Source organism: Ochotona curzoniae, unplaced genomic scaffold (assembly GCF_017591425.1).
Source record: "Ochotona curzoniae isolate NIBS_2020 unplaced genomic scaffold, NIBS_Ocur_1.0 scaffold_1037, whole genome shotgun sequence".
NCBI lineage: Eukaryota > Metazoa > Chordata > Mammalia > Lagomorpha > Ochotonidae > Ochotona > Ochotona curzoniae.
In genome coordinates, this window is record NW_024467083.1 from 22,771,859 (window position 1) to 22,796,492 (window position 24,634).

At 36.0% G+C, this 24,634-nt stretch overlaps 1 protein-coding gene across 3 annotated transcripts in view; it reads left to right on the plus strand.

Annotated features, from left to right (window-relative positions):
- The window catches only part of SYCP1 (synaptonemal complex protein 1), an 83,799-nt gene that overhangs the window by 19,642 nt on the left and 39,523 nt on the right, over positions 1 to 24,634 (plus strand). For all 3 annotated transcript variants that reach the window (XM_040998534.1, XM_040998535.1, XM_040998536.1), the window contains exons 9-15: positions 949 to 1,018; positions 1,583 to 1,656; positions 4,248 to 4,356; positions 13,087 to 13,181; positions 13,673 to 13,857; positions 16,270 to 16,337; positions 18,665 to 18,726. In XM_040998534.1, coding sequence (XP_040854468.1) covers positions 949 to 1,018; positions 1,583 to 1,656; positions 4,248 to 4,356; positions 13,087 to 13,181; positions 13,673 to 13,857; positions 16,270 to 16,337; positions 18,665 to 18,726 — 663 coding nt within the window. The remainder of the gene's footprint in view (positions 1 to 948; positions 1,019 to 1,582; positions 1,657 to 4,247; positions 4,357 to 13,086; positions 13,182 to 13,672; positions 13,858 to 16,269; positions 16,338 to 18,664; positions 18,727 to 24,634) is intronic.

The window sequence follows — 24,634 nt, forward strand, 5'->3', positions numbered from 1 at the left end:
TTCTGTCATTTTCCTTACTACTATACATGAAATGTTCTTTATAAGAGCACATGACAGTTGGGCATTGTGATACAATTGGTTAGGTGAATACTTGGGTGCTTGCCTCCCATATGGAAGTGCCTGGGATTGAGTCCTGTCTCTGTTTCTAAGCAAGCTTTTGCTATTGTACATCCAGGGTAGCAGGTGGTGGCTCCAGTGGTTGAGACCTTGCCACCCATATGTGTCATCCAGATGGACTTCTTAGTTCCCTGCTTCAGTTTGGTACAGAGACTGTTATGGGCATTTGGGAAATGAACCTGCAGATTCAAGATATCTCTCTCCTTCTCTGTGCCTTTAAAGTAAAGGCAGACAAAAACCATCCTGTGTGGCCTTTATTTGGCATACACACATCTGAATGTGTGTGTGTGTATGTGTAATAAGATATGTGCTTCGTGTACTCTAAAATAAGTTCTGGTAGAGACTTAGTTTTATATTACAAGTGTCTAAAACAATCTCTATAACATAGTTGACCCTTAGTATATATTTAATGAATATTCATCTGAGCTTGCAAAGCTAAATTTGTTGAGCATTGGATGAATATATGCTTCTAGATGGATGTGTAATTTTGGCCTGGTATAGGGTCTTCATTTAGTGTGGAGGAAGACAAAAGTAAAATAAGTAAATACAAATAAACACAAAATTAGATTCTCACATGTGCAGTTAAGTAAATGACTAGAATATGCATAATCATTTGCTGCTGTTCTATATTATATGTGATAACTGTAGTCACTCCAAGCATCTGGAAAAGTAACATAATAGATACTCTGTACATTTGAAATTATTTAATTATTCCAAGCACTAGTATTTTGATTATTTAAAGTTGTGTGTTTCTGGTTTGTTTTGTGAGAGATTTGCTAGTGTTTTCATAGTTTGAATAAAGTTGTTTAAAATCTTAACTTTTTATTTCAGAAATTGATAGTAGCTTTTGAGGAACTTCGTGTGCAAGCTGAGAATGCTAGACTGGAAATGCATTTTAAATGTAGGGATTCTATTTTATATTACTGTTCTTCTATTTATTTTTTACTAGATTACATTAATAATATCTTCCATTTAGCTTGATACTCTGAACTGTTTTGTGTTTTGTCCTTTTTTGTTTTTATAAGTCTCTCAAAATCTTGTGGGATGTAGTGAGGAGTTGATACATGTTAAAATTACTTTTTAACTTCAGAATTATTTTGCATATAATCATTCCAGTTTATATTAACTAGAAGTGGAGGGGATTATATTTATTGGTAAAAATCTGCATGTTGAGATAATTATATAAAATGTTATTTCAAATTTGTGTATAATAAGGAGCAAACTTTTACATATCTATTATTTAAGACTTATAGAATTTTAAGTTATTATATCCCTGACATGATATAAATTCACTGTTACTAAAGGGAATGTTGGCAGCAATAAAATAGTGTTAGCTCATGAGAAAAGTTTGAGATTTAATATAATTTTGAGCTAGATAAGGAAGAAAAGCAAACTTTAAATTTCATTTGTAGTAGAAAAGTCAATTATGTTAAGAAATTATAGTGTATTTATTTTATTTTTAAAGTAAAGGAAGATTATGAAAAAATCCAGTGCCTTGAAGAAGAATATAAGAAGGAAGTAAATGACAAGGAAAAGCAGGTTGATTCTTTTTTTTTTTTTAAATCAACTCTGTTGTATTTGCTGAAAATTTTTAAGAAATTTACGTTTTCTGGCTATGATAAACTTCTATGAGTGAACTTTAATATTATATATTTTCAAATATATTCCTTTTGCTTGGCCAAGTTAATTTTATTGACTCAAATATGCACTTAATATTAGCATTTTTGTTTTTTTAATCAGTGAATTATCTATAATACCTCAGTGTGAGAAAAAAATTTTGTGGAGCTTTTTTAGACAAAAATTTCCAAATATGTAGAGATGATTGTTGAGCATTCAGCTCATATTTTGCAATTTTGACATATATTATCCATAACACCAATGAATGAAAATGAAAGCTTCCATTTGCTTATATTAATGTCATAAAGTGGAAGACTTGAAAATGGCAAATCTGTATCCCTTGACTTTTCAAGAATGTTGATTTCAGGTTATTATTCTGACTTTATCAATTTCAAGCCTCCTGCTTTCCAAATGAAAACGGTATGTAGAAAGGAGTTCTATTTTCCATTATTCTTGCAATTTTTCTCCTCTTAATTGCCACAAGATACCTTAAAAACACAGATAGCAAAGGTATCTATTTTAAAGAACAATCCAAAAAGTTAACAAAGTATATAGAAGATTGTTAGAATTTGTGGTTAACTGGTGGAATTTAAACTTAAGTGTTATGCTTAAACCTTTTGAAAGAGTTAACATTTTCAAAATTTTAGCTTTGTTGTTAAATTGTAATTCTGAATGAAGTGTTTTTGAAAGTTAAAAGTGTGCTTATCATGAAGAACATAAAAAGTGAAGTTTTTAAAAAGCTTGTTGGAGTTTTGGGTACATGGGCCAAGATTTTAGATTTCTCTTAAAATGTTGGCCTGGCCAGCTGATGCTCAGTTTTTGCTGATACTTCTAAGTGTCATTATTTGTCAGGCTGCTTTTCCCCTGCCCTGTGGCACTCCAGATCCTTGGCTAATGGAATTTTGGAGTTGGGGTTGGGCAGGATAGTAACAATAGGCAAAGTGTCATTATTCTATATGCTAACTCTTCCATTACATTTTTCTCCACCCCTCCCTATATTTGGAATACTCTTGCTTAGGGATGATTTAAAAAAGGATGTATTTATTTTCTTGGTAGTGACAGACAGGAAGCAGGAGAGTCAGTCAGTCAATCGGTCAAATGGAGATCTTCACCTACTGTTTTACTCCCCAAATGTCCACATAGCCAGAAATGGACTAGTTTGCATCCAGGACTCCAGAATGCAAATTGAATTTTCCACGTTAGTGGGAAGAACCCAAGTACTTGAGCTGTCATGTGCTGCCTCCCAGTCTAAATTAGCAGGAAGTTGGCAATGACAGTACAGTTAGAAACTTGAACCCAGATTCTCTTTTTGGAGTCTGGGGAGTCCTATGTGGTGTCTTAATCATGTGTCAAATGCCTGGCCTTGACTTAGCTTTTTAAAGCTAAGTCAATTTCAATATTTTTCCATTCCTTAAGTGCTTTTTTTTTTTAAAATACAATAGTTTATAATAATGGAGTCTTGTGGTTTTATGGAAAATTAAAATATATCCTGGATTTTGGAGAGGGTGGTGATTTGAAAATAAATTGAAGAGGTCTTTTTAGCATCTTGAAACTGGAAATCTTCAGCTTTATAAAGTTTCAGTTTCGCCTTTTTATCTGTATCTGTCTGAATCTTTCCAGTTTTCTGAATGAAGCATTTTTCTTTAGATATTTTTGTGGTCTTATCATCTTAGAAATTAATTCCCACCAGGCTGAATTGAATCTTGGATGAGCACAAATTAATCAGACATGGTTATCTATCAAGATTCAATTCAGCCTAGTGGAAATTTTTAGGATTTATTTATTTTTATTACAAAGTCAGATATATATATAGAGAGAAGGAGAGACAGAAAAGAAGGAGTCTTCCGTCTGTTGATTCACTCCCCAAGTGGCCACAATGGCTGGAGCTGAGCCAATCCAAATCCAGGAGCCTATAGCCTCTTCTGAATCTCCCACATGGCTTTGGGCTGTCCTTGACTGCTTTCCCAGGCCACAAGCAGGGAGCTGGATGGGAAGCAGGGCTACCGGGATTAGAACTAGTGCCCATATAGGATCCTGGCATGTTCAAGGTGAGGACTTTAGCCTCTAGGCCATGCCACCAGGCCCCAAGTGGAAATTTTTCATTACTTCCCCCAAGACAGCTTTAAATGGTCTTTTTCTAATTCACATAACATTTTTATCTTATTATTGATAATATTTTGGTGTAGTTATTTTCTCCTGATGCATGAATGTCTTACAGATGAGTTCCTCATCTCTCTATATTCAGCATTTTACTATGGTTTCTAGTGTGGAATGTTTGTTGAATGAATCAGTACACTACATTATGTTGTCTCAGTATTGGTATTGGCTGTAGCATAGTCGATTATTCATTCATTCTACAAATCTTATTATACAAGCATATATTGAATGCCAAACACAGCCAAGAGAAAAGCATGTGGATGTGTGTGAAAATAATAATTGTAGGTAGTGATAAATGCTAAAGTGCAACATTTAATTTTTTAATCTGTATGCTTTGTTTAAATATTTCATTTTAGGGGTCACTATTTTTGATTCAGATCACCGAAAAAGAAAATAAAATAAAAGATTTAACAGTTCTGCTAGAGGAATCTAAAGATAAAATTAGTCAATTGATGAAAAAGATAGGTAAGAATCTCTATGAGAAAATATAACCATTTATCTTATGTATTCCTTTTGTTGTGCCCTAAATTGTATTTTTCATTTCAGGTGTATTATAATGCTTCCTAATGCTATGATTTTCAATTTGAATTGGGTCAGTTGAGGAGAACAAATTAGAATCATACAAGGAACATTTTCAAAGAACTTGTAACTCCTTTTTCTCATTTTCCATATATTATTATTATTCCTTTTTTAAAATTTGACCTTCACACTCTGTAAATACAGGTTTTTAAGTTTTTTTTTTAATGTTGACTGAGGTATTCCAAGAGGCTGAAACAGTGTTTTGTACATATGAACACTTAGTATTCTATAAATGAATGAATCCTGTGAGAGCGATAATGAAGGAGTTAACTTATCTTTCTTGGAGCAAAACATTTAGGAAAAACGGTTGAAATGTACCTTTGCTGGTTAAAAGTTCCTTAGTTAGGGGTTGATGATGTGATGTCGTGATTTAAGCTGCCACCTGCAATACATTGGTTCAAATCCTTGCTGTTTCACTTCCGTCTGAGCTGTCTGCCAATGCAGCTGGGAAAGCAGCAGAAGATGCTTTTCAAATAAATATTTAATAAACATAAGTTTACTAGACACTACTTTGACACAGTATGGGCAGAAGTGGTTGTAAAAATCATGGGAAAATGTGAAAAGATATGGTAAACTGACAGTGTAGTTTTGATAACTCAGGCAGATGAGACTAGAGTGTTTAGATTTGTTTATGGAGGACCTTAGGGGTCATGTTATGTTTAGACTAAATTGTTATTTTGCAGGATACTGGAAGGTATAGAATAGACTGTGAAATACCATGCCTTTTCCATAGCATCATAGGGATGTGGTGGTATTTGTTTTTCTGTTCTTCAAAGCACTTTCTCTTCTTCAAATTATAAATAGTTATCTGTTACTTGCTAACTTCTGTTACTGATTTTACCTTATTGTCATTACCATATGCTGTACTTAAATATATTGAAATTACTTATTTCTTTTTATGTTCTTTACCCATGCTTTTGGCTGAATTTATCCAAACGAAATCTAAGCCCCAACTCCAAATCTTATGGCTGAATTTTAGTGAACTGTTTCTCAGTTCTTAGTAATGATTTAGGCATTACTCATCTGTCTCCTATGATTGTGAATGTTGAGGTGAGAGGTGATGCCTTGTTAATTATTTTGTAACGTTAGTGGCCCAAAATATTGCTTTGCACATAATAGGAGGCATTTGGATAGTGGATATATATTGTAAGTTGTAAACTGAAAATAATGTATTGGTTATAAATGATTATAATTCTTTTTGATTTTATGTGTTCATAACCACTTAAAATGTGCTCATTTGAATTACTTTTCATTGTTTCCCATACTATATACCTTCCATTTGTTTTTCTTTATTTTAGTTTGGATATTTTCTATTGACTGTATCCTAGTCCTTTCTCAACTTTCTCCTAGTCCAATTCATCAACTGAATTCTTAATTTTAGGTTAATCATGTATTTTCCCTTCTAAAATTTCCATTTGACTAATTTTTAAAATATTCCAATACCTAATTAAGTTGTTTTATTTATTTATGTATTAATGAAATAGATGACATTCTTTTAATGTAAATTAAAAAAAAATTTATTTAAGAAACAGGGAGTAGGAAGTGAGAAAGAGAAAACTGGCATGTATGTGCCCCATTTGCTGGTTCATTCTCCAAATCCCTTCAGTCACTGGGGAAGCCAAAAATTCAGTTGAACTCTTCCAAGTGGGTGATAAGAACCTATTACTTGAGCCCGTCACTGCTGCCTTCCAAGGTTCACATCGGCAGAAAAATAGAGTCACCAAATTGGAATCAAACCCACGTACCTTATGTGGGAGGCAAGAACTGATATCTTAACCACCAGGCCAAATGCCCATTCCAAATTCTCTTATTTAAAAAAAATACCATATTTTGAGTATTTTGAATATATTAGTCATTGATAGATTATACCTTCTCTCTGTTTATTTCTGTATGCATTTTATTTATTTATTAGTACTTCATCAGTTTCTTTATAAATTTGAAATTCAGAGTTACAGAGAGAGAGAGAAAGAGAATGCATGCGAGAATGCTTCTATCTGCTAATTCAATCTATTATCAGCATTCCATAATAGTGGGGCTGGGCCAGCCTGAAGCAGGAACTTGGAACTCCCTTGGGATGTTCCACTTGGGAGACAGGGTCCCAAGCATTTGGGCCATCTTCTGATTTCTTAGGTGCATTAGTGGAGAAGCTGGGACTTGTGCTGGTGCCCATATGAGATAATGGCATTGAAGATATGGTGGTTTAACTCACTGTGCCACAGTGCCAGTCACCTATCATCTGTTATAAAACTGTGGTAAAAAAGAAACACACATAATATAAAATTTGTAATCTTTATTTACGTGTTAGTGTTTCTATTTTAGTTGCTGTATTTAGGCTATCTACATTGAATGAAATTATTGATATTTAAGAATTTAGTCTGCTTTATTTCCGCCTCTGTTTTGTTTTTCTGCTTTCTTGTTGGTGACTTGAAGTTTTATCAGAATCCCATTTTGACTTATTGTGTATGTCTTTGTGAGTTTCTGTGTATAGGCTTTTTTTAAGATTTATTTATTTATTGGAAAGTCAGATTTACAGAGAGGAGGAGAGACAGGAAGATCTTCCGTCCGATGATTCACTCCCCAAATGAGTACAATGGCCGATGCTATGCCGATCCGAAGCCAGGATCCAGGAACTTCTTCCGGGTATCCCACAGGGGTGCAGGGTCCCAAGGCTTTGGGCTATCCTTGACTGCTTTCCCAGGCCACAAGCAGGGAGCTGGATGAGAGGTGGAGCTGCCGGGATTAGAACCGGCGCCCATAGGGTATCCCAGCGTGTTCAAGGAGAGAACTTTAGCTGCTAGGCCACGCCGCTGGGCCCTGTGTATAGAATTTTTAATAGTTGCTCTTGGTATTACATTATATATGTGCGTAAGATTGTGTTAATGCAGTAGATACATACATACAGATCAAGACTAAAAGAAAGCCATTCTAGTGCCAACCCACAGTGCATAGCCAGAACATTGCTAGTGCTCCTTACCAGCATGTACACACTAGACAGAATGGGTTGGAAGATTCCTTGTAACAGATATTCACTGATGAAGAACATGATTTGTTTTTTTTTTTTTACATGTCAGAAAGATATTTTCTGTTATATTTATTATCTGCAAAGTGACCTCATTTTTTCATGTCTGTTTCCATGAAACTGAAATTAAGTGGGAAACATGAGATTTTTTTAAGACTATTATTTTTTCCCATATTGTTTCCTTCATGTTTAAAGGGGGGTATTAAGGGAGAAGGCCCACCCAATTTCCCACCCTCCCCAGGTCCTGGATGTAGGGTATGCTCTGAGGTTCTTGCTCAAATGGTTTTGATATTTCAACAGTTCTGAATTGCTGCCAATCTTGCCACTCCAAGCACTATGAGGTCCTTGAAGAATCCTCTGATTGACATAGTCCAGCATAGAGTCTCTGTTTGCCCTGTATTTCGCTGCCAAGATATAGCTGAGTTGGTTGGTTGACCTGTTCTGTCTTGTCTCTTTTCTTGGTTAGGGGAAGAACATGATTTGGGCCCAGTGTGATAGCGTAGCGGTTGAGGTCCTCACCTTGAACAAGCCAGGATCCCATATAGGTGCTGATTCTAATCCTGGCAGCTCCATTTCCCATCCAGCTCCCTGTCTGTGGCCTGGGAAAGCAGTGGAGGATGGCCCAAGGCTTTGGGACCCTGCACCTGCATGGGAGACCTGGAAGAACTCCTGGCTCCTGGCTTCAAATTGGCTCAGCTCTAGCCATTGAAGCTGTTTGGGGAGTGAACCCTTGGTTGGAAGATCTTCATCTCTGTCTCTCCTCCTCTCTGTGTATCTGCCCTTTCCAATAAAAAAAAAAGCGAGAGAGAACATGATTTAAGGTTTGACAGAGCAAGATAGCAAGGGTGCCATTAAGACAACCTTAATACTAGGTAATGTTTAACCACCGCACTTGCTCTTTGGACATAATATGCTGAAGACATACATATACCCCTATACTATGAGACCACAGCAGCTTGGTCTTTTTTACCAGCTCCTCTGTTCAAAATCTCTTTCTCTCTGTAGCCCCTCTGTTCAGAGTCTCTCTCTTACTTAAATAAAACTTCATTTCTTCTACTCTTGCCATTGGGTTTAGTCTTCATAAATTCTCAACAACAGCAAGACATGAACCCGGACTCAGAACATCAGTGCTCCTGTAATATTGACATCATCATCATATTATCAGTTCATGTGATGTATAGAGAGATTTTCTCTTTTTGTTTGTTTACAATTTTTATTGATTTTACTTGAAATTTTACTTGAAAGGCAAGATTTACATGGAGAGGGAGAGGGGGAGAGAGAGAGAGAGAGAGAGAGAGAAAAAGAAACAGATCTTCCATCTACTGTTTCATTCTCCGAATGACCACAGTGGCTGGAGCTGAGCAGATCTGAAGCCAGAATACAGTATCCCCTTCCACACCCTGGGTTTCCCTTGTGGGTACAGGGGCCCCTGGCTTGTGCCACTTTCTGTTGTTTTCCCAGTTCACAAGCAAGAACCTGGATTGAAAGTTGAGCAGCCAGTATTTGAACTGGAGCCCATATAGGATACCAGAACTGCTGGCAAAAGCCTAGTGTGCTACACTATGTGTTACTTAAGATTTGTGTAACTTCCATTTTGTAGGCTTAATGTTTTGTACGTTTTGCAAAATGTTAGCCATTATTTCTTTGAGCACTTGTTGAATCCTGATCTCTTTTTGTTCTCCTTCAGGGACTCTAATGGAATGAAATGTAGATATTTTAATCATATAGATCCCTGGGGCTCTTAGAAAAGTTTCAGTTTTTTTTTTTCTTTCTGCTGTTCAGGTAGACTTAAGCTGTCAGATTTTTTTTATGTGGACTATGTTCCGTTTCTATGTTCCATTTGCTGATGAGACCATTGATAAAGTTTTTGTTTCAGTTATTGCATTTAAAATTTAGAATTTTTCACTTGGATCTTTTTTATCTTCTGTGTCTTTGATGAAACTTTATTTTTTTCTTTTAATTGAAATCTTTAGTATTTATTACAAGCTTGTTTGTAACTGCTTATTAAAGCATATGTATTATGATGCTTAAAATATATGTCGTACAATTCTTTTTTCATAAGATAGATTTATCTGAAGAAGTTGTTGTGCCGGTTTTTGAAACCCCCAGATAATCATCAAGTCTGAAGTCAGTGCTGAGGCAAAAAGGTGGTTTATTCAGGTTAGCCTAGGCAACCCAGCCACCTCCCCCAGCCCAGCATGGCTGGGCGGGGGAGGGGCAGCCGCAGCCGAGGCTGCAAGGATCCACAAGGAGAACAAAAGAGCCAGAGGAGCCAAGTGAAAAAGCCGAGAGCCCAAGCCCCCCCAGTTCTTATACATTTCAGGCTATTATACAGTCATGATTTAGTAGGCTTCTATTGGTGGGTTTGAAACAAGCAATTTTCAAAAAGTACAAATCGATGAGCTATTGGGCTGTGAATCTTATCAAATACCAGGTACTTCCTTCCTGAGGAGTGGTCTGCCTAAGTGACCTGCCAGGTGTCCTGCCGGGTGTCACGTAGACTATCAGGCCTGAGGTTCACACAGCCCCCAGCCAAGCCATTAAGGCAGAATCACAAAAGGCAGAAAACGCCTAGGTTCGTCAAAGTTACAGAGGAAGGAGGAGAGACAGAGAATCTTCCATCTGTAGGATTGCTCTCCAAATGGCTGAAATGGCTGGGGCTGTGCCAGGTTGAAGTCAGGAGCCTGGAACTTCTTCTGGGACTCATATGTGAGTGCAGGGACCTAAGTATTTGGTCGACTTTGGTCGTTTTCTGCTGCTTTTCCAGGCACAGTAGCAGGAAATTGAATTGGAAGTAGAGCAGCTGGGCTCAAGCTGGCATGCATATGGGATGCTGGCTTCACAGGCAAAGGCTTAACTTACTACATCACAACACCAGCCTCTGTCGTATAATTTTATGTATCTCTTATCTTGGTATTGACATCTAGTGGTTGTCTTTTTTTTTTTAAAGATTTATTTATTTTTATTGGAAAGGCAGATATATAGAGAGGAGGAGAGACAGAGATGAAGATCTGCCATCCGATGATTTACTCCCCAAATGGCCACAATGGCTATAGCTGAGCAGTCTGAAGCCAGGAGCTAGGAGCTTCCTCCAGGTCTGCCATGCGGGCGCAGAGTTCCAAAGCCTTGGGCATTGGGCCGTCCTCGACTGCTTTCCCGGGCCACAAGCAGGGGGTTGAATGGGAAGCAGGGGCTGCTGAGATTAGAATCAGTGCCCATATGGGATCCTGGCTTATTAAAGGTGAGGACTTTAACCTCTACGCTATTGTGCCTGCCCCGTGGTTGCCTTTTAAAATGGAATTTTTCATTCTTCTGTTAATACTAATAATAGTTGTGATGAGAAATTGCTCATTGAAACTTTTGTGTTATGAGAATGAGTTATGATTAGTTTGTTTTATTGACTTCCTTTGATATTACTCTGTCAAGGAGAGAAAATTCTGCCTTGTTACTGGCAGGTAGAGGAAAAAGTTCACGTTTCTAATACTGCCTTGAGTGACACTTGATGTACAGTAGTTGCTTTTTACTGCTAGTTGGATTCAGAGTTGTTCTTCTTCATGTGGTCTCCAGTGTCACCATTTAGGGTTGCCTCATTTCTGGTGGATTTAGAGATAATCGTACCTCTGTACACAGCCTCTTCTGAAAATGGGGAGTGTGTAGGATGCTGTGTTATTACTGTATCAGGATGAACCTTTGAGTATTTTTTTCATTTTTCAGAAGAGAATTAAAACATATTTTTTGGTATATATTTTTTTTATTTTGAATTTTTGAATTATATGTTACAATTTCATATAGACTGGGATTTCCTCCCAAACTCCCACTCCTGACAGATTTTCCCCATTTTACTACAGTGGTATAATCCTTCATAAGGAATTATAATTCCATCAATCTCTTATTTAAGTGTACCCCAGTATTGCTGGTACAGACAAAGTCGGACAGTCCAGCATCCCATTGTCTACACTTGTCTGACAGTTTCATTGGGAATCCATCTTTAGTCTGGAAGTAGGGATGCATGCTGCATTATACCCCCACATCTGTATATGGTACCCCAGTACTCCATCATTATACATTTCCATAAGTGAGAAACCATGAAGCAAGGTCAACCACTGGTATGAGTTAGAACAACAGCCTCAACAACAACAACAACAACAACAACAACAACAGATTACAGCTCCATGAAAATCATGTCACTGAGTAATCAACACATGGGTGACAAAAGGAGATACAAAAGTCTCTTGGGAAAAATGATGCCACCATATAACCCATGAGCTGTGGATGAATGAATTTTACAAGAGAAAAGAGAGTATTTGGAATAAATAAAACTGGAACAAAAAACATCAAAACACATGGGATGGAGCCAAAGCAAAACAATAAAAAACAAGTATGGATCAGATTATTGAAGTTACACTTTCATATTGGTTTCCTTATATAAGAGAGAACATATGGTATTTGTTCTTTTGTGATTGACTCATTTCACTGAGCATAATGGTCTCTAGTTGGGACCATCCAGTTGTAAATAGTATAATTTCATTCTTCTTAATAGCTGAATAATATTCCATGGAGTAGATGTACCACAGTTTCTTTAATCACTCTTTGGATGCACATCTAGATTATTTCCATGTCTTTGCCATTGTGGATTGTGCTGCTGCAAGTATGGGATTACAGATCCCCTTCTCATATGCAGATTTCATTTCTATTTGGTATATTCCTAGGAGCAGGATGGATCCCTTGTTGCTCTGCTTCTGGTACAATTTTTTGTTAATGTTCCTGGCAGAGCAGGAAGCAGTGCTTGGGATCCTATCACCCATGTGGGAGACCAGATGATTTTCCTGGCTTCTGACTTTGGCCTGATCCAAACAAAATATTTTATTATTAAATTTAATAAGTTATGGAATTTATTATAAGCTATAAATAATATCTGTATTATTTGCTGTGGCTATTTGGTATACCATCTCATGTATATTTCACGATAATTTGATTTCAGCTTTTGATATTTAGATTGCTTCCCGTGTTTTGCTATTAAAAAGATGTAGAACTAGAAATTCTTAAACATGTATCTTTGAGTTCTTGGGAGATAGCAGTCTTTTATTTTTTAATATATTTATTTTTATTGGAAAGGTAGACATACAGAGAGAGAGGGAGAGACAGAGAGAAGTATCTTTCATGTGTCTTCTGGTTCACTCTCCTAGTGGCTGCAATGGCCAGAACTGAGCAAATCTGGAACCAGGTTCCAGGAGCTTCTTCCAGGTTTCCCACATGGGTATAGGGTTCCAAGGCTTTGGGCCATCCTCGACTGCTCTTCCAGGCCACAAGTGGGGAGCTGGATGGGAAGTGGAGCAGCTAGGACATGAACCCTCACCTATATGGGATCCTAGGCATACAAGGCAACTACTTTAGCAGCTAGGCTACCATGCAGGACTCGGAAGGTAACAGTCTTAGAAGTAATTTTGAGGTCATGATCACTAATATTAGTGTATCGATATTTGCATAATTCTTCACTTTAAAGTGTTACTTCATGGATAAAATAGTAACTATTACAAATAACAATTACATTTCTTGTTTCTTTTTTGTAAATACTAATGTGTAACTTATTTTTTCAGAGTTACAGGATAAAATCTTAAAAGAATCAAATGAGAAGCAGGATCATTTGGCATCAGAACTAGAAGATATTAAAATGTCTTTGCAAACAAGTGTGGTACGATTTTGAACCTAATTTGTGTATAAGTTTCACTAGCAGTGAACAAATATATAATGAATACTAATTCTCTAATTTAAACAACAGCCCAGATCTTCAAGAAGAGAAGGCGTATTTCCTGTATAAACAGTGTTTTTAGTTTAATTAGGTACATTTGGTAAGAACATCAAAAGTAGAACTAAAATATTAGCAAATTTTAGGTCTAGGTACCAACAAAATGATGCAGGCAATAAATTGCTATTTGTTTATAAGAACTGAAAGAACACTATTGGCATGTTTAACTATGAAGATTTTATGGAGAAGTTGAAACTGTAGATGGGATATAAAAAATGAGTAAAGCTGAGTGGTGGGTGGGCATTCCAGAGAGAGGAGGATCAGTGATGGGTAGGTGTGTAAAGGAAGAGGGACAGACAGTAAACTTACAGAAGTGGACGAGTTCAACTATTTTTTAAGGCCTTTATTTCATTGCTTTTGTTTTATACTTCTTCTAGAGTGCTCAGAAAGCTTTAGAGGAAGATTTACAGGTAGCAACAAAAGCAGTACATCAACTCACTGGAGAAAAAGAAGCTCAGATGGAAGATTTTAATAAGACTAAAACTGCTCATTCATTTGTGGTTGCTGAACTTAATAGCACTGTGGATAACTTGAAAGAATTGCTGAGTACAGAACAGCAAAGGTAAAATGTTTACTATTCCTATTAAACAATTCAGAGTAATATACTTCAATACCATTTTCTTCTATCGTCATCTAATATATTATTCCAACAACATAAATAATCAAGTTCTTTTTTAAAAATGTGTGTGGAGCAGGAGAAGAAATACATTTTAAAAGCTTGTAGGCAAGCATTCTAGGAAAAGATTTAAAAGCAGATATTCTCTGTGATAGTTTTTGTGCATATTCTGTCAGTTAAGCTATATAAACAAGCTCATAAATGCTGGTACAGTGATTTTATGTAACTGTTCATTACTATCTTCATAGAAATAACTCCCAAGTTTGTGTTTGTGTTCCTGGGGCCTTTACCCTCCTTTATTTTTTGATGATTTACTTACATCGGTAGGTTGCTTCTGGTATTAAGTAGGTACTGTTATATATTTATTAAATGAATAGATGAATGAATATTAACTGTACAAAAAATGAAATATTATTATGCATTGAATCTAAATAGTAGTTTGTCTAAATGTTGTGTAAAAGACATGTTCTATTTTTCATTGCTTTATATTAAGGATATATTCATATAGAGCTGTGTTGTGAAACTTTAGGTCATTATTTTTGTCATATTAGCTTATAATTAATTAAATTTGATAGGGTGAAGAATAGCAGGTTTCTCTCTAAAGTCATAGCCTGAGCCTAACAGTTATTCCTTCTCTATTGCTTATACATGATAAAGGAAGAAGAGGTAGATTTTCTAGCCCCCTTAATTTTATATACTGATTGACCTACCTGGATAGTTTTTTTTAAAGATTATGTTTAAATTTGGTTTTTCCATTTAACATTTTTTTTTGTTATTATTATTTTTGTTATTTATTTATTTATTTTGAAGGCAGAATTACAGAGAAACAGAGTGGAATGTACCTTGTATCTGCTGGTTTACTCCTCAAATGGCTGCTATGGTTGGAGCTGAGCTGATCAGAAACCTGGAACATCTTCCAGATCTCCCAAATGAATTTGGGAGCTTATGGACTTGAGCCATCTTCCACTTCTTTACCAGGCCATAAGCAGGAAGCTGGATTGAAAGTGGGACAGGCCAGCTCGAGAACCAGCACCCTTATGGAATGTCAGAACCTCAGGTTGAGACTTAGGTTACAATGCCATGTTACAGGCCCCAGGGCAGTTTTCAAATTGTAAATTAGCAAAGATTTGCATGTTAGTTTTACCTTAGTTTTATAGGTTGAGGAACCAGGAAAGTTAAATGATATGTTTTCATGTGTGTTGTTCCTAAGGCAGATTTTTATTGTTAGTAGCTAAGAGACAGGGTCCAGTATTGGGGCACAGTGGGTTATGCGGGCTTTGATGTTAGCGTTACATATGAGCCCTAATTTGAGTGTTAGCGGCTGTACTTCCAATCAAGCTCCCTGCTAATGTACCTGGGAAATCTGCAGAAGATGGCCCTGCTGCTCTATGAGAGACCTGGATGGTATTCTAGGTTTCTGATTTTAGCCTAGACTAGATGTGATTGATGCAGTCATTTGCGGAGTGAAATAGAGGATAGAAAGTCTAACTTTGCCTTTCAAATAAGTAAATAAATCTTTAAAAACAACTAAGAGCCTCATTATAACTATAAGGTTTTATGTAGATGTAATTAAGACACACTTTATTATAGTTACACTCTTTTAAAATAAATTTTATTTTTTATGATTACATGGTTGATCAGAGTGGGAAGGATTGAGGTTTAGGGAAAATTGGGTGAACTCATTGCTTCCAAATTTGCTATTTCTTCTTGTTCCTGGGGGATGGGGAGAGACAAAGGGGGAAACCACTCACAACTTTCCACACCTCTCAGTATCTAGGAATAAGGAACCACCACCTCATATCAACCCAGAGTCTCAATGTGTACATATTCCAAGGGTTCTGTCCAAGTGGTTTGGATGGTTATGAAATGCTGCTGTTTTCATCGATCCAAGGATAATGTCACCCTCCCAGTGTCCATTGGCTACAATCACTGAGGTTTTTTGCTGTCATTATTTGGGGTAGTTGTCCAGTTTGTTCTGTTCTCCTTTTTGCTATAGAACCAAATGACCTGCCATATTCTTCTTTTACAACAGGACTGTGTCCACTGCTCTGCCTTTTTCATTTAGCAGGACATGTTCTTGCAGGGAAGTTCCAGGATCCAGGCCAGGTGACCCAAGTCCCGCTGGATCCCCCACCCCTGGGGCTCACGAACCCAACACCCACCTAGTAGGTGGGCCCCAGGACCTGGCCAGGCTCTTGTTTAAAAATGTAACACTACAGGTAGTAGGTACTAAGAATGTTTAATAATGGGGTAAATCTATGCTAAGATGTATCAGTTGCTAAACTGTAGCAGTTTTACTTAATAGATGAATACTGACTAAAAGCACATTTTAAAATATAAAATTATATATTTTATAAGCTTGGAAAAAAGTGAAGACCAATTGAAAACAGTTAACATGCAGCTTCAGAAGAAATCAAGGGAACTAGGTGAGTTTTAGCAAATAAGTTTGCTACGAAAATACAGTTGCCATCAAAGTAAAATAGGAGTTTTCTTCTGTCTTTTGCTAAGTGATTATTTAGTAACTATTTAATTTTCTAAGACATACAATTTACTCTTTCTTAAGGTTTAAATTAAGAAAGAATATGAAATTTTATTAGGCATTCTGTAGGGACCTAGAAGTATAAAGACTGTAACAGGTGTTTGTATTTTGCTTAGTTTAGGACTCAAAAGCCTTAATAATTAAGAATATATTGTAATTAAGTTTTATAATGTCACAGCTTAGTTATGTTGGATTACAAACCATATATTGCAAAATGTGATCCTGTGTTATCATATGAATTTATTAATTTTAAATAACTTTAATGGTCAGAAGAAGGGGAATTTGTGTTGCAGCTATTTACTTAGCTAATTCTGATAACCTGTGCCTCATATTTAAAATTTTTCTATCTACAAGTGTGGAGAATTACAAAGATACAAAGCATAATTTTTTCTAATTTCATTGAATTCTTTTAATTTTTAGTTATTTAAAAATATATTGTTGAATTTTTGAACCATGTTTTGCTCCTTTCTCTGCAATGTTTAGCTTTCCACTATACATTATCCCTTGATCATTGAAACTGTACTATTAAAGTAATTTTGTTTTTATTTAGAATGATTGTAAATCTAGTTCTGATCCAATTTTTGAATTCCTCTTCAGAGCATGAACTAGTGTTTCAAATCCCTGTGTGTATCTCCTTTTAAAAAAATATTTAATGAGTATTATATAGAATAAAGTATACTTTTTTTGTTTTTAAAGATTAATTTTTATTAGAAAGTCAGATATACAGAGAAGATCTTCCATCTGTTGATTCGCCCCCAAGCGGCCACAATAGTCGGAGCTGGGTCAATTGGAAACCAGGAGCTCAAAGCCTTCTCCAGGTCTCCTATGTGGGTACAGGGTCCTAAGGCTTTGGATCATCCTGGATTGCATTCCCAGGCCATAGGCAGGGAGCTGGATGGGAAGCAGGGCTGCTGGGATTAGAACTGGTGCTCATGTGGGACTCCGGTGCATGCTTTTATCAGTCTCAGTTGTAAAGCAATTTTTCATCCATCCACCACTCACACACAGCCTGCTGTATCTTAGCATTTGATGTGGACCAGGCAGGATTAACTGCAAAATCTTTTTGTTTTCAGTTTTGCCTACCTTTGCTCATTCTTTGCATCTCTGTGGGAATGTTTTCTTATAAATAAAATGTGATTATTCATTATTGAAAAAGATTCTAAAAATATTTATTTTTCATAGAAAAGGTGATTTTCAGAGAAAAGACGAGAAAAAAGATCTTCTATACACTGAGTCTCTCCCCAAGTGGCCACAACACCTGGAGTTGAGCTGATCCGAAGCCAGGAACCAGTAGTCTTGTCTGGGTTTCCCACACGAATGCAGGGTCCCAAGGTTTTGGGCCCAGCGCGGTAGGCTTTGGGCCATCCTCCACTGCTTCTCTAGGCCACAAACAGGGAACTAGATGGGAAGTGGAGCAGCCAGGACATGAAGCAGTGGCCCTATGGGATCCTGGCGGTTGCAAGATGAGGTTGTAGCTACTGAGTCATTGTGTTAGGCTCTCATTATTGAAAGTTTAAGAACTACCTTATTGCCCCAGTTGAAACTATTTAGATATTAGGTGTGCTTTCATTGCTCATGTAGAATAAATACATTTCATATCAAATAAGTTAAAGCTATGTATAGTATTTTTTGCCGAGATTTTTTTTTTTTGGCCTTGCTCCTTCGTGAGAAATTTGATGATAGCTTATAAGAGTCAGAAGATTGTTTAGATATTTGTGTTTTACATTCAGATATTTTGATAGAGTAGAAGAAATGAAAGCTCCCTCTTTGTAGAGCCAGTGCTTATTGATAATGTAGCAGCTAAATTCCCAGAGGAAGAGGGAATATATATTCTCCGAAATATAATGGCTGGTTGACCTGAGAAAGGAGGATCAGTTCTCTTTAAATTTGGGGTAAAGATTAAGAAAGAGGGCATTAGACATTGATGACTTGAAGATAAAGACATATGCTGAGCTTATTCCAAATATGTTTTAATAGATCCATTGGTTATTTTGCTTTATAAACTTTCATTGTATTTGGCTGTGGAATTAGCTATATTGATACATTTGTTGTATTATTATTTTTTGCCTGCTTAGGTTTTAAGTTCTATGCTTTGCAGTATTCTAGTTGAGTTGATCTAATTCTGTTACTCCATTTATGTGTATTTATTTTTCTTTGTTCTCTAGTCTTTTAAACCACCTTTTAAAAGATTTATATTATTTTTACTTATTTTAGAAGAGATGAGTATGTTAAAAAATAACACAGAAGTAGAACTTGAAGAATTGAAAAAAATCTTGGTAAGTGCATTGCCTTTATTTTAATATACAACAATTACTTTTTAAAATAATATTGTATCTTCCAACTTAGACTCTCACATTATAGGTGTGTTATGTTATTTTTCCAAGTGTAAAAGAAAAAAAATTTGATTTCAAGTAAATCTATGTTCTTACCTGTACCAGTTTTTTTTTTTTTATTTCATTTTATGACACAGTTTCATAGGCTCTGGGATTCCCCAAACCCCTCCCTATGCCCTCCCCCACGTTGGATTCCTCCACATTGTTGCAGTAGTACATACAGTTCATATCCAGTCATGCTTCCTTCATTGCGAGCATGTACCATGCATAGAGTCCAGCGTCTTATTGTCCATATAATTTCAGCAGTTTCCTTGGGAGACCATCCCTGGTCTGAAAGTAGAACTGGCAGAATATTATCCCCTCCAATGAAAAGCCATAACATAACATTAACAACAATTTACAACATCATGGAGTTAATTGACATGGTATTGAGTGATCAATATGTTAGAAAATGCAAGTTCTTAACCACATCCTGTGACTACTTCATTGACATTTCAATTTTAGTTTATATACAACCAGCTGCTATGCACCCCCAAATGGCCATAGTGTTTAGCTGTCTCGTGTCTATTTTCATTTATATATTTAGTAGCTTAAAGTATTCAGGCGTGATTTCTACTGAACTATGCCAAATTTAGGATAGTCCAAACAGGTTTATAACTTTAACAAGGCATATGTTAACAACTGAGGCACAGAACAGCTTTAGGAGGGATGTGCAGAGAAATCTTCAAGACCTTAGTGAGGAGTAACTAATCTTTGCGTCCTATCTAGTAAGGTATATGAGAGTTCAAGCTGACTGTTTCCTGTCTTTTCTAAGCTTTCCCTATTGGTCTCTGTCTGTTTAATCTAACTTTTTGGAGGGGGTGCTCTGGAGTGACCCTGATGGCAATTGCAGGAGAGGGTGCAGATCCAAAGTTGGAACTAAGTAAGGCCAGAGAAAGCTCCTAATCCAAGTTCTGAAGAAAGTTTACTTTTCTTGTGTCTCTGAGGACCACTCAGGGCTCCCAGATGCTGTTCTGATGACATTAGATCCTACGAGAAAGGATCTGGCCTTCTTCTATCACATGTTGGAGATCCGAAAGGGAGTGGATGTCGTCAGAGTTCTTGTTAATTGTCTTGTTCTATATTTGTATTATTTTGGGTTTTTCTCACCAGTATATTTAAGTAAAATCGAATGTGTGTTAAGGAAAAAATGTGTTTTTAGGGCTTCACACACTTCATGAAAGAAGCATGTTATGAATAAAACTGTTCATAGGTTTCAATTTTTTAAATCAAAATAAACATCTTTTAATTCCATGTTTTAAAGAACTGGTTGAAGGACCCACGTGTGTTATACAGGTAATTGTAATCTGATAATTTTGTAAGTTGTGCCTTCGATTTCTTTTTTTTAATATATTTTTATTTTGAATTTTGAATTGTGAGGTACAATTTTGTGTAGGTTAGGATTCCCCCCTGCCCCAAACTCCCATCCCCCTTCAGATTTTTCCCATTTTGTTACAGTTGTGCCTTTGACTTCTTTGACTCCTTTGGATTACAGAGATGCAACTTTGACAAAGATACGCAAATATATAATCAATACTTAAGTTTTGTGTTCATGTAGAATCCTGTGTAATGAATGTGTAGGATTATACCTTATCATATTTTAGTTGATTATAGCATATAGAGCACAAGTTGGCAAATTTTGGCTGTAGAGTACTTGGAAATATGTTACTCTTACATGACAAAAGGCTGGTTTGGAATTTTTTTAGGTATGAGCAACAGTGAAACATAGTTAATATTTTTGTCCTCAGAGTCAGAATAATTGGTATCCAGCTCTTTACTTGCTAGGTATATGACCTGAAGAAATTTGCCTAATATCTGTGTCTCAGATGTTCATCTCTGAAATGAGAAAAATAATTATATATATGGGTCCTCTTCTGTACTTTCTTCTGTTTCCTTGATACATTTGCATATTCATTTGCCTTACTGTAGAGTATTGATTAATGTAGCTTGAATGGCAAGCCTTATAATTTGGCTGATGTGATTTCTTCAGCTTTATTATTAATTTCAAAAATTACTTTAGATATAGTATTCCCTGTATTTTTGCATTTAAATTTTAGAATTAGTGGTGGGTGTTTGATGTAGTGGTTAAAATGCCACTTGAGATGCTTACATAACATATCTGAGTGCTTCGGTTCAAGTCTTGGCTCTGCTTCTGCTGCCTTCTGATACAGCAGGTGATGACTTACTGATGAGGTTCCTGCCATCTCTGTGGGAAAGCCAAATTGAGTTCCTGTCTGCTGCTTCAGCTTTTGTTAATCCTAATGTTGCAGATACTTGGGGAGCCAGTGATTGGATCTGTCTCTATTTTGCTGCCTTTCAATTTAAAAAAAATTTACATTTTATAGTTAATTTGTTTATTTTTAAGAACTGTTGCCTCATTTTTATTGGCATTGTGGAATGCCAGTTGAACTGAAATTATGTATCATTATTCTATTGAATCTTCTAATACATGAACAGAGTTTCTGGTTAGTTTATAGTTTTTAACATACAGATACTGTGCATAGTATTAGATTTATACCTAAGCATTTCATTTATTTTTTTTTTGCAGATATTTTGAAGTTAGATTTTAAAACATCTTTCTGTTTGTGCACTGCTAGTAGTAGCCTAGAGTGTAGTAGACTGTACTGTCTACTTTTGTGTATGTAAACTTTGTCATATTTACACAATGATCAAATCATCTAATGACTCCCTTTTTGGACATAATCATTGTAATTAAGCAATGCCCAACTATATATATCCAGAGTTTAAAGTAGTTCCAGTGGGAGAGTTGGTCTGTACTTGTGAAGCTGTAGTGACACACCGAAAGCCAGTGTCCAAAAGTGTCGAAAGGTAGGAGCAAGAGAATTCTTCTAGGTCTTTACATCATGCAGGGGCTTAAGGACTTGAGCCATCTTCCTGTGATTTCCCAAGTATATTCTCAGGAACCTGGATAGGAAGTGAAATAGCTAGGATTTGAACCATTACTCGTTTAGGATGTTGGCACTGCAGGTGGAAGATTAAAGCCTATGCCACAGCACCAGTCCCTAAATTTAAACTCTTTAATTATGATTAGTAGTTTTTCTAGTTAATGATACAATAGTGATGATACTTTTTATTTTCAAGCCATTAATAGAATTATTGTGACCTTACACTTCAATAAACAAGGCAAAACATGAGTTCATAAATACATGCAGGGCTGGAGAACAGCAGAAATGATTGAGAAATTAAGCCAGTTATAACTAAAAGAATTAATTGTTGTGCTATACTTTTAGAGCTACAATGTGCAATATGGTAGTAATTTACAAAATGTAGCTTTTGGAGCTGGTGTGGTGCTGTTTCAGGCTAAACCTGTGCCTGTTGTGCCAGCATCCCATATGGGTTCCAGTTCCTATCCCAGATGTTCCACTGAAATCCATCTCCCTGCTTAGGGCCTGGGAAAGCATCAGGGGCTGGGCCAGATCCTGGGACCCCTATACCAATGCAGGGGACTCAGAAGGAGGTGCCTCACTCCTGGGCTGGCTTCAGACCAGCCCAGCCCTGGCCATTGCAGCCTTTTTGGGGACTGAACCCCTTTGTCTCTACTTTTCCCTATGTAACTGTACATTTACATTGAAAATAAACAATTTTCTTGAAGTAGCTGTATTCGAAATATTCAACCTATTGTGTTAAATAGTACTTTAAAACCTTTGCAACATGGTAGAAGTTCTGTTGTAACATGGCATATCTAGAGTAGGGAGTGATAATGTGTAAAATCATGTAGTCATATGGTCTTTGCTGCAGCTATTTAACTGCCGTTGCAGTGCAGAACAGGCATACAATAGAGAATAGATATGACTGTGTTATAATAAAACTATAAACACAGGCAGTGAGCTGGATTTGGTCTGTGGGGTGGAGTGTGTTGATATTTAATATAGACCATTTTTAATGTTTAATATAGAGCATTTAATATAGTCCATTTTTTGACCTTACAAGGTGATCTCATCTTGCTGAACAGGTGCTTTGATTATGTGGTGTCCTTCTTCAGCTCTTTTAATACTTTTCTCATCAAAGTTCACATTATCTGATACAAAAATAGCCATACCAGCTTGTTTTCCTTTTCCATTAGCCTGGAATACCTTTTTCCATCCTTTCACTTTCAGTTTCTGCATATTTTTTGTTGGTGTCTCCTGTGGCAACAGATAGATGGGTTTTGTTTTTTGATCCAGTCCGCTAGTCTGTGACCCTTACTTGATGAGTTTAGACCATTTATACTCCAGGTTGATATTGACAGATAGTATTTTGGTACTTGCATTTTAGCAATAGGTTATTCATTGATTTCACTGATTTAGTCTTCTTTTGTTGTTTTATTGGGATGTTATTCATGTTTACCTTTGGTTTTGGTAGGTGCTATTCCTTTTCTGTCAAGAGAATATGTTTTTAAGTATCATTTGTGTGGCAGTTCTGGGAGAGGCAAATTCTTTGAGCATTTTTTTCTGTGAAAGAATTTTCTTTCATTTTTAAAGACAAAGGAAAGCTTTTTTGGGTATGTTATTTTCAGCTGACAATTTCTTTCCTTTTAGAATCTGGAATATGTCACTCTATTCTCTTCTGGCCTGTATAGTGTCCACTGAGATGTCAGCAATTTATCTTATTGAAGTTCCTCTATATATCAATTGAGTTTTTTACTTGCACATTTGAGGATCTTTACGTGCTTAGTTACCATGTGTCATGTCAAAGAACATTTTTGGTCAACTCTATTGGGAGTTCTATTTCCCTCCTGTATTTTGTTTCCCAATTTTTTTCTCAAAGTTAGGGATGTTTTCCTTTACTAATTCATTGAATACATTTTTAAATCGAGCTTCTCTTTCTGTGCCTTCTGGAACACCTGTAACTCTCTTATTTGGGCTTGTAACAGTGTCAGTTAATTTCTGAATACCTTTCTTAGCTTGATTCAGATTCTCATCCAGCAGTTTCATTTTTTCCCCCATTGTTGAAAGAAATGTCTTTCTTTTTCCTCTTTAATTTTACTTGATTTTTTCTTTTTTCTTTTTTGCTAGTCAAAAAGTTGTTTTGTTCATCTTCTTGAAAAATTGCTCTTTCTTGTTACAATTTATAGTTTTTTAGTTTCAAGTTGACTTATTATTGCTATGATTTTATATAATTTCTTTTTCTAAATAAGTTTTTGTGATGCACTATTACAGCATTCACTTTAGAAACTTAAATTTTTTAAGCACCTGATGTTATAAGTTTTCCTTTCAGTACAGTTTTTGCTAGTCATTGTTTTGCTATTTTTGCTTTTATTTTAATTTCTTCAAAATTGTTTTGTTCTTACTAACTTGTTTAGTGATACATAGGTCATATAGTAGCATCATTTTTCTTTCAAGGTTTTTGATTTTCTTTTGTTGCTTCATCAACACATTGGTCATCCAGTAGCATGCTATTTAACTTCATGTTATACATTTTCTATTTTTAAATTTTTTTTTGTTTTATGGTTTTTCATTTAAAGGGATGCATAGTAATTGTGTAGTAGAGACTCATATCCAGATGTGTAGTTACATTTCAGTACATGTCTCTACTTCCAAATCAAAGATGGACTCCCAATGAAACTGTTAAATATATCTTAATAAAGCATGCTGGACTCTGTTCCATTGTTTGTGCCTGCAGTGTCAAGATATACTTAGGTAGCAGAATGATGGACTTGCTGCTGCTTGTGAAGGACTATGCTATTATAATAATATAGGGGAAAGGGAAAAGGAAATCTCAGAGCTTGTAGAGCTGTATCATAAAATAAGAAAATAAAGTTTTAAAAATGCCAAAAAAATTCTTGACCTTGTTTAATCATTACATTAAAAAA